The following is a 14807-nucleotide window of genomic DNA, read 5'->3' on the forward strand; positions in this document are numbered from 1 at the left end:
TATACTGTCCTGGCATTTTAGGGGCCCTAAACCATGAGGAGTAGTCTTGAAACAAAATTTCTCAAAATGACCTGTGAAATCCTAAAGGTACTCATTGGACTCTGGGCCCCTTAGCGCAGTTAGGGTGCAAAAAAGTGCCACACATGTGGTATCGCCGTACTCGGGAGAAGTATTACAATGTGTTTCGAGGTGTATTTTTACACATACCCATGCTGGGTGGGAGAAAAAACTCTGTAAATGGACAATTGTGTGTAAAAAAAATCAAAATATTGTCATTTACAGAGGTATTTCTCCCACCCAGCATGGGTATGTGTAAAAATACACCCTAGAACACATAGTACTACTTCTCCCGAGTACGGCGATACCACATGTGTGGCACTTTTTTGCACCCTAACTGCGCTAAGGAGCCCAGAGTCCAATGAGTACCTTTAGGCTTTACAGGGGTGCTCAAAATTTAGCACCCCGCCCACTTGCCAGGACAGTTAACAAACCCCACAAATGACCCCATTTTGGAAAGAATACACAACAAGGTATTCCATGAGGGGAATGGTGAGGTAATTGAAAATTTTATTTTTTGTCACAAGTTAACGGAAAATGACACTTTGTTAAAAAAAAAAAAATTCTGCTAACTTGTGACAAAAACTAAAATCTTTTATGAACTCACCGTGCACCTCACATAATACTTTAGGGTGTCCTCTTTCCAAAATGGGGTCATTTGTGGAGTCTGTCCTGGCATTTTAGGGTCTCTGCAATCATTACATGTATGGCCAGTATTAGGAGTTTCTGCTATACTCCTTATATTGGGTATACAAGTAATGCACTCTGGGCTGAAAGGAAAAATGAACGGCAAACATACCTTGCTCCACATCAATGGCAGATCTTCCTCCACATCAACGGCAGTGATAACCTCAGGAGAGAGACACCCCGTGCCACCCTGCACTCAGGGTGAGCCACCAACTTATGTGACTGGGCCTCAGAACTTTAGTATACAGCATTATGCCTGTAGGATACAGCAATATGCCTGCCAATAGAGATGACTCTGTGCGGCATTAAAGCATCATCATAGGCCCAAAGTAAATCACATATAAACCGGAGGTGCCCACACTCAAGGGAAATTCAAACATGCCGTCTTATATCGCCAACCCAGGACAGATCAGCAATATTAAGCATGGAAACGGATCCTTCTTCCGACTTTTATGCTTACCCGTTTTTTTTGTTTTCAAGCTTACCTCTCCTCCACCTAGGACAATGTACGAAAGACCACTGAGTGTGTGCCTACTCCTATGTCTGGAGTCCCCTAGGTTCTAATAGTGTACCTGCTCGTGGTACCTCTCAAAGCACTCCCCTACGCATAGGCCAGGCTGGTCAGGACATTTGGGCCAATAAAAACTGGTGTCATTCCTTCTTCTAGCACTGCTGCAGACACGACAACGTTTTCTTCGGATGCGTTGACCTGGGGCACACGGAATCTGATAGGCGTAATGCCTTCCATGCAGTCGGCTAGTTGCATCGGGGGGGGGGGGGGGGGGGGGGCGGGGGGCCTGGCACCTCCTGGATACAGGATGTCCAGAATGATCTGTTCCTGAAATTGAAGGAAAGATCCAGTTCTCCCAGCCTTACTGTAGAGAACAAAGCTGTTGTAAACTGCCAATTGAATCAGATAAAAAGACACTTTCTTATACCAGCGTCTTGTTTTCCGGGAAATTAAATAGGGCGCTAACCTCTGGTCATTGAAGTCCACCCCTCCTATGTTGACATTATATTCGTGGACGACAAGGGGCTTTTCAATGACCTTAGTTGCCCGTTGAATTTGGACTGTCGTGTCTGTGTGAATGGTGGACAGAAAGTAAACGTCCCTCTTGTACCTCCATTTCACCACGAGCAGGTCTTCAGTACGCAAGGCGGCCCTCTGCCCCCGTTCAAGTCTGGTGGTAACGAGCCGTTGGGGGAAGCCCTGGCGACTAGGCCGCGCAGTGCCACAGCATCGGATTCCTTCTAACTTTAAGTGCTGAAAGAGGGCCACACTTGTGTAATAATTGTCCACAAAAAGATGGTACCCCTTCTGGAACAAGGGTGACACCAAGTCCCACACAACCTTTCCACTGCTCACCAGGTAGTCAGGGCATCCGACCGTCTCCAATTTTGAGTCTTTTCCCTCATAGACCCTAAAACTACATGTATAGCCTGTGGCCCTTTCACAGAGTTAATACAGTTTCACCCCATACCGGGCGCGCTTGCTTGGGATGTACTGTTTGATGCCAAGGCGCCCGGTAAAGCGTAAGAGGGACTCGTCTACGCAGATGTTCTGTTCAGGGATATAAGCATCTGCAAATGTTGATGACAGGTGGTCTATGAGGGGCCGAATTTTGTGGAGCCGGTCATAAGCAGGGTGGCCCTTTTCATGACAGGTTTCGTCATCGTTGAAGTGCAGGAAGCGCAGGATGGACTCAAATCGTGTCCTGGACATGGCAGCAGGGTACAAGGGAACATGATGTACTGGGTTCGTAGACCAATACGACCGCAATACATTCTGTTTCATTAGTCCCAAGTGAAGGATAAGGGCCAAAAAGATTTTAATGTCGGAAACTTGGACTGGTTTCCACCCGAAAGGCTGGGCATACATGCTCTCCGGGTGCTCGGTGATGAATTGTGTGGCTTTACGGTTGGTCTCAACCACAATTAAGTCCAAGAGAACCTGGGTGATGAACAGCTGCAAAAAGTCTAGGGCCGTTCCTAGATGAGCTGTCGCCACCTGGACTCCAGACTGGGCGGTGAAAGGGGGCACTACGGGTTTGGCGGAATCAGGGGATTGCCAATCTGGATGTGCCAGCACCTCTGGGAGTCTATGGGTACTACGTACCCGTCTTCTTCTTGGTGGCTGCGACGGGGGTACTACTGCACTTGCCACCGTACCAGTTTCAACTTCCATGCTGGCGCTCACCACTTCGCCAGGGTCTACAGAAGTACTGGTACCAAGTCCAGGAGATGCTGCGCTGCTGGTGCCTGCCTCACCAAGAAAACTATCATCAGCGCTAGCACCACCCTGCTGCCCTTGAGGCGGATCCTGCGCCACCTGCGGTCTAACGACATGGGGTCTGGTACGCCTGGCTCTAGCTGGGACCAAAGCCTCGTCATCACTTTCGGTCAGGGAACCACTGCTTTCCACAGGTTCAAATTCGGACCCGGATGATTCGACGGATGATTCGACGGATGATTCTTCCCAAAAGAACTCATCCGACTGGTCCATGTACCTGTATACCTCCTCATCGGAAAGCCCCCTTCTTGCCATTGTGGATTGCTAAATTTATGGGGTTTTCCTCCGAGACTACCCAGAAAAAAAGAGCTCCTACCTGGCAAAAAGGGAGTATTTGAGAGGTATTGGGGTTGGTGGGAAGTGGGGTCTCAGAGGCAATCAAACAATCACGGGACAATCAAATACAATTACAGCACAATCGACTCCAATCACAGCACAAGCAAATCTGATGCACTCGGAAGGTGGTGGTTGGAGGTGGTGGTGGGGAGGGTGGGGTTGGGTGTGGTGGGGGGGAGGGTGGGGTTGGGTGTGGCGGGAAGTGGGGTCTCAGAGGCAATTAAACAATCACGGGACAATCGAAGCCGATCACGGGACAATCAAATACAATCGCAGCACAATCGAATACAAGCGCAGCACAATCAAATCTGATGCACTCGGAAGGTGATGGGTGGTGGGGGTGGTGGTGGGGTGGGGGTTGGTGGGAAGTGGGGTCTCAGAGGCAATCAAACAATCACGGGACAATCGAAGCCGATCACGGGACAATCAAATACAATCGCAGCACAATCGAATACAAGCGCAGCACAATCAATACAATCACAGCACAGTCAAATACAATGCACTTAATCGGTGATTACGGGGGGGGGGGGGGGCTGAGGGCGATTTGAGGGGGTGGGGGGTTGATCAGGAGCCCGCACGGGGCAGACTGAGTCCTGATCTTATGAGAGGCAGACACAGGGTGTTACTGATCGCAGATCAGTTAGTGATTGCTGGGGAGGACAGATGTGAACAAAGAGCAGGGGATGTAATCAGGAGGGGGGTATGAGGGCAATCGAGGGCCTGGGCAGGGCGTCACGGATGACGTGATTGCTCCGCCCATGCCCCTACAAGGACCGCCGCCATTTGTCAATACGGCGGTCCTTGCGGGGTCCACTTCCCGGCCGCCATTTGTCAATACGGCTGTCGGGAAGTGGTTAAGTCCATAATCAATAGACTCTTGCAATATCCATCTGGCACCAAGCACAAGCTTAGCTAACTAGCAGTAAATAAGAGGACAAGCTAGTACTACAAATCAAAACAAAAGTAGGTCATGTGCAGATCTAAAATGTTAGTGCGATTGGGTTGGTATCTTGAAACGTGTGAGGAGATGTACTGGCGAGAGAGATTGTGAAGAGCTTTGTAGGCTAGGATTAAGAGTAGAGATGTCTTGAACCTCTGATTTTCGGTTCACGAACCTCGAACACGAACTTCCGCAAAATTTCGGTTTGCACGAACTTTCGCAAACCGCAATAGACTTCAATGGGGATGGGAACTTTGAAAACTAGAAACATTTATGCTGGCCACAAAGTGATGGAAAAGATGTTTCCAGGGGTCTAACACCTGGAGAGGGGCATGGATGAGTGGGATGGATGCCAAAAGTCCCAGGGAAAAATCTGGATTTGACGCAAAGCAGCTTTTTTAGGGCAGAAATCAGATTGCATGCTAAATTGGAGGCCTAAAGTGCTTTAAAACATCTTGCATGTGTATACATCAATCAGGGAGTGTAATTAGAGTACTGCTTCACACTGACACACCAAACTCACTGTGTAACGCACCGCAAACAGCTGTTTGTATAGTGATGGCCATGCTGGACTGGTGCGCACCATGGTGAGAGTGCAGGCCATGGCGGTTTTCAAGCCCATATGGTCGCCGGGCTGTGGTATCTCAATGATAGAACAACAGTAATTGTCCAGCTGATCGAATCTGGTCTGTCCACAATGAAGCAATGACCTTATTATCTTGGGTGTGCCCCCCCCCCCCTCCCAGACACTCATATAGCCGGCGGTCATTGCTTCATAAATAAAATATCGGCGCCATAAATTGTAATAGGGACATCATGTAAATGGTGTAATAACCGGGACAAATGGGCAAATAAAATAAATGAGTTTTACCCACTTCCCGACCGCCTAACGCACAGGGGCGGCCGAGAAGTGGAGCCCGCAAGGACCAGCTCACCCACAGAGGCGGCGGTCCTTGTAAGGGCATGGGCGGAGCGATCGCGTCATCCGTGACGCGATCCTCCGCCGGCGCCTGTCTCCGCTCACCCGCCGCAACATCCCGCCGGCCATACGGAAGCGCCGGCGGGATGTTAACCCCGCGATCGCCGCATACAAAGTGTATAATACACTTTGTAATGTTTACAAAGTGTATTATACAGGCTGCCTCCTGCCCTGGTGGTCCCAATGTCCGAGGGACCACCAGGGCAGGCTGCAGCCACCCTATGTCGCACCCAAGCACACTGATTTCTCCCCCCCTGCCCCAGATCGCCCACAGCACCCCTCAGACCCCCCCCCCTGCCCACCCCCCAGACCCCTGTTTGCACCCAATCACCCCCCTAATCACCCATCAATCACTCCCTGTCACTATCTGTAAACGCTATTTTTTCCCCCCCCTGCCCCCTCCTGATCACCCCCCCCCACCCCTCAGATTCTCCCCAGACCCCCCCTCCGCCGTGTGTACTGTATGCATCTATCCCCCTGATCACCTGTCAATCACCTGTCAATCACCTGTCAATTACCCATCAATCACCCCCTGTCACTGCCACCCATCAATCAGCCCCTAACCTGCCCCTTGCGGGCAATCTGATCACCCACCCACACCAATAGATCGCCCGCACATCCGACGTCAGATCACCTCCCAAGTGCAGTGTTTACATCTGTTATCTACCCTAAACACCCACTAATTACCCATCAATCACCCATCAATCACCACCTATCACCACCTTTCACTGTTACGCATCAGATCAGACCCTAATCTGCCCCTTGCGGGCACCCAATCACCCGCCTACACGCTCAGATTGCCCTCAGACCCCCCTTATCAATTCGCCAGTGCAATATTTACATCTGTGCTTCCCTGTAATAACCCACTGATCACCTGTCAATCACCTGTCAATCACCCATCAATCACCCCCTGTCACTGCCACCCATCAATCACCCCCTGGCACTGCCACCCATCAATCATCCCCTGTCACTGCCACTCATCAATCAGCCCCTAACCTGCCCCTTGCGGGCAATCTGATCACCCACCCACACCAATAGTTCGCCCGCAGATCTGACGTCAGATCACCTCCCAAGTGCAGTGTTTATATCTGTTCTCTACCGTAAACACCCACTAATTACCCATCAATCACCCCCTGTCACTGCTACCTATCAGATTAGACCCCTATCTGCCCCTAGGGCACTCAATCACCCGCCCACACCCTCAGAATGCCCTCAGGCCCCAGCCCTGATCACCTCGCCAGTGCATTGCTTGCATCTATTCCCCCCTCTAATCACACCTTGAGACACCCATCAATCACCTCATGTCACCCCCTAGCACACCTACCCATCAGATCAGGCCCTAATTTGCCCCGTGTGGGCTCCTGATCACTCGGCCAAACCCTCAGATCCCCCTCAGACCCCCTTCCGATCACCTCCCCAGTGCATTGATTGCATCTATTTTCCCCTCTAACCACCCCCTGAGACACCCATCAATCACCTCCTGTCACCCCCTAGCACTCCTATCCATCAGATCAGGCCCAATACAACCTGTCATCTAAAAAGGCCACCCTGCATATGACCGGTTCCACAAAATTCGCCCCCTCATTGACCACCTGTCATCAAAATTTGCAGATGCTTATACCCCTGAACAGTCATTTTGAGACATTTGGTTTCCAGACTACTCACGGTTTTGGGCCCGTAAAATGCCAGGGCGGTATAGGAACCCCACAAACTGACCCCATTTTAGAAAAAAGACACCCCAATGTATTCTGTTAGGTGTATGACGAGTTCATAGAAGATTTTATTTTTTGTCAAAAAAGTGTCACACATGTGGTATCGCCGTACTCAGGAGAAGTAGTATAATGTGTTTTGCTGGGTGGGAGAAATCTCTCTGTAAATGGACAATTGTGTGTAAAAAAAAATCAAACAATTGTCATTTACAGAGATATTTCTCCCATCCAGCATGGGTATGTGTAAAAATACACCCCAAAACACATTATACTACTTCTCCTGAGTACGGCGGTACCACATATGTGGCACTTTTTTACACCCTAAGTACGCTAAGGGGCCCAAAGTCCAATGAGTACCTTTAGGATTTCACAGGTCATTTTGCGACATTTGGTTTCAAGACTACTCCTCACGGTTTAGGGCCCCTAAAATGCCAGGGCAGTATAGGAACCCCACAAATGACCCCATTCTAGAAAGAAGACACCCAAACGTATTCCGTTAGGAGTATGGTGAGTTCATAGAAGATTTTATTTTTTGTCACAAGTTAGCGGAAAATGACACTTTGTGAAAAAAAACAATTAAAATCAATTTCCGCTAACTTGTGACAAAAAAATAAAAACTTCTATGAACTCACCATACTCCTAACGGAATACCTTGGGGTGTCTTCTTTCTAAAATGGGGTCATTAGTGGGGTTCCTATACTGCCCTGGCATTTTAGGGGCCCTAAACCGTGAGGAGTAGTCTTGAAACAAAAATGACCTGTGAAATCCTAAAGGTACTCATTGGACTTTGGGCCCCTTAGCGCAGTTAGGCTGCAAAAAAGTGACATTCATGTGGTATTGCCGTACTCGGGAGAAGTAGTTTAATGTGTTTTGGGGTGTATTTTTACACATACCCATGCTGGGTGGGAGAAATACCTCTGTAAATGACAATCTTTTGATTTTTTTACACACAATTGTCCATTTACAGAGTTATTTCTCCCACCCAGCATGGGTATGTGTAAAAATACACCCCAAAACACATTGTACTACTTCTCCCGAGTACGGCAATACCACATGTGTGGCACTTTTTTGCACCCTAACTGCACTAAGGGCCCCAAAGTCCAATGAGTACCTTTAGGATTTCACAGGTCATTTTGAGAAATTTTGTTTTAAGACTACTCCTCACGGTTTAGGGCCCCTAAAATGCCAGGACAGTATACGAACCCCACAAATGACTCCATTTTAGAAAGAAGACACCCCAAGGTATTCTGTTAGTAGTACGGTGAGTTCATAGAAGATTTTATTTTTTGTCACAAGTTAGCGGAAATTGATTTTTATTGTTTTTTTTCACAAAGTGTCATTTTCCGCTAACTTGTGACAAAAAATAAAATCTTCTATGAACTCACCGTACTACTAACGGAATACCTTGGGGTGTCTTCTTTCTAAAATGGGGTCATTTGTGGGGTTCCTATACTGTCCTGGCATTTTAGGGGCCCTAAACCGTGAGGAGTAGTCTTGAAACTAAATTTCTCAAAATGACCTGTGAAATCCTAAAGGTACTCATTGGACTTTGGGCCCCTTAGCGCAGTTAGGGTGCAAAAAAGTGCCACACATGTGGTATCGCCGTACTCAGGAGAAGTAGTATAATGTGTTTTGGGGTGTATTTTCACACATACCCATGCTGAGTGGGAGAAAGATCTCTGTAAATGGACAATTGTGTGTAAAAAAAATTAACAAATTGTCATTTACAGAGATATTTCTCCCACCCAGCATCGGTATGTGTAAAAATACACCCCAAAACACATTATACTACTTCTCCTGAGTACGGCAATACCACATGTGTGGTACTTTTTTGCAGCCTAACTGCGCTAAGGGGCCCAAAGTCCAATGAGCACCTTTAGGCTTTACAGGGGTGCTTACAAATTAGCACTCCCCAAAATGCGAGGACAGTAAACACACCCCACATATGACCCCATTTTGGAAAGTAGACACTTCAAGGTATTCAGAGAGGGGCATGGTGAGTCCGTGGCAGATTTAATTTTCTTTTTGTCGCAAGTTAGAAGAAATGGCAACTTTTTTTTTGTGTCACAAAGTGTCATTTTCCGCTTACTTGTGACAAAAATTAATATCTTCTATGAACTCACTATGCCTCTCAGTGAATACTTTGAGATGTCTTCTTTCCAAAATGGGGTCATTTGGGGGGTATTTATACTATCCTGGAATTCTAGCCCCTCATGAAACATGTCAGGTGGTCAGAAAAGTCATAGATGCTTGAAAATGGGAAAATTCACTTTTTGCACCATAGTTTGTAAACGCTATAACTTTTACCCAAACCAATAAATATACACTGAATGCATTTTTTTAAAATCAAAAACATGTTTGTCCACATTTTTCGCGCTGCATGTATACAGAAATTTTACTTTATTTGAAAAATGTCAGCACAGAAAGTTAAAAAAATCATTTTTTTGCCAAAATTCATGTCTTTTTTGATGAATATAACAAAAAGTAAAAATCGCAGGAGCAATCAAATAGCACCAAAAGAAAGCTTAATTAGTGACAAGAAAAGGAGCCAAAATTCATGTAGGTGGTAGGTTGTATGAGCGAGCAATAAACTGAATTGAAAGCTGCAGTGGTCTGAATGGAAAAAAAGTGGCCAGTCCATAAGGGGGGTAAAGCCCACGGTCCTCAAGTGGCTAATTATGGTAGCATATATCAATTTCAAACTATAATGGCCAAAAACTGAGAAATAATGAATTTTTTTCATTTCTTTCTCAATCTTCCTGTTAAAATGGATTTAGAAAAAAATAATTCTTAGCAAAATGTACCACCCAAAAAAAGCCTAATTAGTGTTGGAAAAAACGAGAAATAGATCAATTCATTGAGATAAGTAGTGATAACGTTATTGGCGAATGAATGGGAGGTGAACGTTGCTCGGATGCATGAGGTTTTCGACACTGTGGGGCTGAACCAGTTAACATACATATACTGTAGGTGCTTTTAAATAGGATATGCTCTTCTAATATCTGATGTGTGAAAATCTGAAATTTTGCCAAACTTTTTGGATAAAGTTTCTTAATATTTTATTTATCTTACCTCAGGTGGTGATGCCAAACTGTTGATAATGCTGTGCATTTCCCCTTGTCAGAAGTTCATAACAGAATCCCTACAGACACTGGGGTTTGGAACACGCGCCTGCCAAGTGCCTCGAGTACCTGTGAAGAAGAGGCATTGAACCAAATATAGTACTTCAAACTGTCTATCATATTCACACTATACACTACATACAGTATATGAGAAGCTTCCGTGTGTGTTCAGTATTGTAACTGACTGCAGGATGTTGCTGAGGAGTTCTGGCATACTTATTAGAAGGTTAACAATTCAGATTTTTTTTCTGATAAACAGAGCCTCTTCTGTTGATTGAAATGGAAATGAGCAAAATAAATAAATAAATTAAATAAAATCTGTAAACAAAAATTCATTTCAAAATGACAAACTTTTCACCATGAAAAATGTAAGTATCAGTGCACCCCTAAAAACTGTAGTTTTACTTTGAGTGCTAGATGTATCCTGAGTCTTGCATCACCACTACCATTGAAGTTAGAAATAGAGATGGGCCGAATGGTTCGGCGGCGAACGGCTCCAGACGAACTTCCGGTGGTTCGCGTTCGCAAACGACGGCGAACTTTTGCGGAAGTTCGATTCGCCCCCATAGTGCACAATTTAGGATAAACTTTGACCCTCTACATCACAGTCAGCAGACCCATTGTAGCCAATTAGGCTACACTATCTCTTGGAGCCACTCCCCCCCTTATATAAGTCAGGAAGCGCTGGCCATTACAGTCACTCGTGCCCTTGCAGACAGTAATTACGGAAAGCAGCTAGCAGACTCTCATAGGGAAAGATTAGTTAGGCTCTAGTAAGCTTGTTAGCTTGCTCCTGGCTGATTCTTATTGCTAAAATAGCACCCCACAACAGCTCTTTTGAGAGCTAATCTTGTTCTTGTGATCTATGTTTTTTCTGTGTGTCCCACTGACACCTGTGTTGCATAGACAGCCTTGCTAATTCATACTGTGTGTGTGCCACTGCCAGCCAGGCCCAGCACATTCAGTGACTACCTGTGTGACAGGTGCACATTGTAATACCCAGTACTGCATATACCTAGTACCTGTTGTGTTTAGTGAACCCACCTTATCACTGCATGTATCTACCTTTTGTGTTGAGTGAACCCACCTCACTGCATATACCTATCTTTTGTGTTACGTGAACCCACCTCACTGCATTTACCTACCTTTTGTGTTGAGTGAACCCACCTCACTGCATATACCTAGCTGTTGTGTTCAGTGAACCCACCTCATCACAACATATACCTAGCTGTTGTGTTGAGTGAACCCACCTCACTGCATATACCTAGCTGTTGTGTTCAGTGAACCCACCTCACTGCATATACCTACCTTTTGTGTTCAGTGATTCCACCTCATCACAGCATATACCTAGCTGTTGTGTTCAGTGAACCCACCTCATCGCAGCATATACTGTACCTAGCTGTTGTGTTCAGTGAACCCACCTCATCACAGCATATACCTAGCTGTTGTGTTCACATCGCTGCATTTGACACTTCGCAGGAGTTATTTGGTGGTGAAATCACTGATTCCCAGCCCACTACTGCAACAACAAGATAAAGGCCCTAAGCAAGTTACACCACCTCATATGTGTGAGTTAGGCGACACTATGGACGACGTAACGTGTGAGGATGAGGATTATGAAGTATCTGCTGTTGGTGCAGTTTTGGAGGTGTCTGAGGCAAGCGAAGCTGAGCAGGATGAATATGATGATGACGATGATACGGATCCCACATATGTTCCCAATAGAGGAGATGAGCAGGGGGACAGTTCAGAGGGGGAGTCAGAGAGGAGTAGGAGGAGACGAGTTGTTGAAAGAAGCAGGGGGAGCTCAACGTCAGAAACAGCTGGTGGCAGCGTCCGGCACCATGTATCGCCACCTATAGACAGCCAGCCAACATGCCCTTGAACGTCAGCTGCTGAGGCCACCATAGTGCCATCACCCCAGGGAGCCTCAGCGGTTTGGAAATTTTTTAGTGTGTACGCCTCAGATTGGAGCAAAGCCATCTGTACTCTCTGCCAGCAAAAATTGAGCCGTGGAAAGGCCAACACCCACGTAGGGACAAGTGCCTTACGAAGGCACCTGGAGAAAAGGCACAAACTGCAATGGGAAGAGCACCTGAGGAAAATCAGCACACAAAAGAAACACACAAAAGAAAAGCCACCATCCTTCTCTTACTCCTTCAGGAGCAGCATCTTCAGCCGCTTTCTCCCTTTCACCTTCACAGCCACCCTCCTCCACTCCGTGAAGGAAATTTTTGAGCGGAAGAAGGCAATTTCTGCCAGTCACCCCCTTGCCCGGCGTCTGACAGCTGGTGTGGCGGAACTGTTAGCTCGCCAGCTGTTACCATACAAGCTGGTGGACTCTGAGGCCTTCCGTAAATTTGTGGCCATTGGGACACCGCAGTGGAAGATGCCAGGCCGCAATTATTTCTCTAAAAAGGCGATACCCAAACTGCACCGTGAAGTGGAGAGGCAAGTGGTGTCATCTCTGGCACACAGCGTTGGGTCAAGGGTCCACCTGATCACGGATGCCTGGTCTGCCAAGCTCGGTCAGGGCCGCTACGTTACTTACACAGCCCATTGGGTCAACATGGTGACCGATGGCAAGCAAGGAGTACGTGGCTGTGCAGCGGACCAACTTGTGACACCTCCACGGCTTGCAGGCAGGCCTCCTGCCACCTCCTCTCCGCCTGCTACATCCTCTTTGCTGTCGTCATCCTCCTCCTCCTTGGCTGGTGCCGCGATCTCCTCTCCAGCTACACAGCCCCAGCTCCCCAGGGCCTATGCTGCATGCCAGGTACGACGGTGTCACGCCATCTTAGACATGTCTTGCCTCAAAGCGGAGAGTCACACTGAAGCAGCTCTCCTGGCTGCTCTTAACAAACAAGTGGAATCAGTGGCTGACCCCGCACCAGCTGGAGATCGGCAACGTGGTGTGTGACAACGGCAGCAATCTCCTTTCCGCTTTGAATTTGGGAAAGCTGACACATGTACCCTGCATGGCACATGTGTTCAATCTAGTCATTCAAAGATTTGTGTCAAAGTACCCAGGCTTATAGGACGTCCTGAAGCAGGCCAGGAAGTTGTGTGGGCATTTCAGGCGGTCTTACACGGCCATGGCATGCTTTGTGGACATTCAGCGGAGAAACAACTTGCCGGTGAGACGCTTGATATGTGATAGCCCGACTCGCTGGAATTCGACCCTGCTCATGTTCTCTCGCCTGCTAGAACAGGAGAAAGCTGTCACCCAGTACCTGTACAATTACAGTAGAAGGACACAATCTGGGGAGATGGGGATGTTCTGGCCCCCAAACTGGACACTGATGCGAAATGCATGCAGGCTCATGCGGCCGTTTGAGGAGGTGACCAACCTGGTGGGTCGCAGTGAAGGCACCATCAGCGACTTGATCCCCTACTTACTTCCTGGAGCGTGCCGTGCGTAGAGTGGTGGATCAAGCTGTGGAGGAGCGTGAAGAGAAACCGTTATGGCAGGAACAGTTGTGGGAGCAACTTGCATCAGAACCAGATGTTTCCTCAACACCTGTGGCAGCACAGAGGGGGGAGGAGGACGAAGAGTCGTGTGGGGAAGAGGAGTCAGACTCGGATGATGAGGAATGTGTTTCTGTGGAGGAGAAGGAGGCAGCGGGAGAAGAACAACCTCAGCAGGCGTCGCAGGGGGCTTGTGCCGCTCAACGTCCCCGTGGTATTGTTCGTGGCTGGGGGGAGGAGGAGGAGCCGTGGCGTCCATTGGGCGCAGGGGGGCGTGGCGCCCCTGGTGACTGACAGCCAGGGGGGTGTGGCCACAACCCCCCACGAAAGGGGAAGAGCAGTGCTAGAAGGAGGGGTGGGGGACAGCGGCGGGGAGGGGGGACAGATCCCCCCCTCCCTCACCTGGGTCTCGGAGGCAGAACAGGGCTACAGGAAGATGGCTGCCGAAGCCCTGCACTGGAGACTATTTGTGTCTCCAGTACAGGTCTTTGGGCGCCATCTTCCCGTAGCCCTGCACTCTGCCTGTCAGCGCAGGAGATGTGCTGCAGGAGGATCGTCGCTGGAGGATCGTTCGGGAAGCTGCGTGTGTGAAGCCGGCCAGTTGAGTAAATTTTAATTTTTTTACAGGTTTATATACTGGTGACTGTTGCCCACATAACAATTATTTTATGGTGAATGCTGCGCACATAGTGATTATTTCCTGGTGAATGCTGCGCACATAGCGATTATTTTATGGTGAATGCTGCACACATAGTGATTATTTCCTGGTGAATGCTGCACACATAGTGATTATTTCCTGGTGAATGCTGCGCACATAGCGATTATTATCTGATGAATGCTGCACACTTAGCGATTATTTTCTGGTGAATGCTCCCCACATAGCGATTATTTTCTGGTGACTGCTGCCCACATAACGATTATTTTCTGGTGAATGCTGCGCACATAACGATTATTTTCTAGTGAATGCTGCGCACATAACAATTATTTTATGGTGAATGCTGCGCACATAGTGATTATTTCCTGGTGAATGCTGCGCACATAGCGATTATTTTATGGTGAATGCTGCACACATAGTGATTATTTCCTGGTGAATGCTGCGCACATAGCGATTATTATCTGATGAATGCTGCACACTTAGCGATTATTTTCTGGTGAATGCTCCCCACATAGCGATTATTTTCTGGTGACTGCTGCCCACATAACGATTATTTTCTGGTGA

The 14807-nt window shown here is 47.7% G+C and overlaps 1 protein-coding gene across 5 annotated transcripts in view; it reads left to right on the plus strand.

The window, feature by feature from the left end:
- KIF25 (kinesin family member 25) overlaps positions 1 to 14807 on the plus strand; it is a 207949-nt gene that overhangs the window by 126060 nt on the left and 67082 nt on the right. For 4 of the 5 annotated variants that reach the window (XM_068231807.1, XM_068231810.1, XM_068231809.1 and 1 more), the window contains one exon: positions 10076 to 12409. The exons of the other annotated variant lie outside the window; for it this stretch is intronic. In XM_068231807.1, the coding sequence (XP_068087908.1) occupies positions 10076 to 10209 (134 nt within the window). In that variant the 3' untranslated portion in view covers positions 10210 to 12409. Of the gene's footprint in view, positions 1 to 10075; positions 12410 to 14807 lie in introns of those variants that run through there. 5 annotated transcript variants of the gene reach the window in all.

The sequence above is a fragment of the Hyperolius riggenbachi genome, chromosome 4, assembly GCF_040937935.1.
Source record: "Hyperolius riggenbachi isolate aHypRig1 chromosome 4, aHypRig1.pri, whole genome shotgun sequence".
Classification (NCBI taxonomy): domain Eukaryota; kingdom Metazoa; phylum Chordata; class Amphibia; order Anura; family Hyperoliidae; genus Hyperolius; species Hyperolius riggenbachi.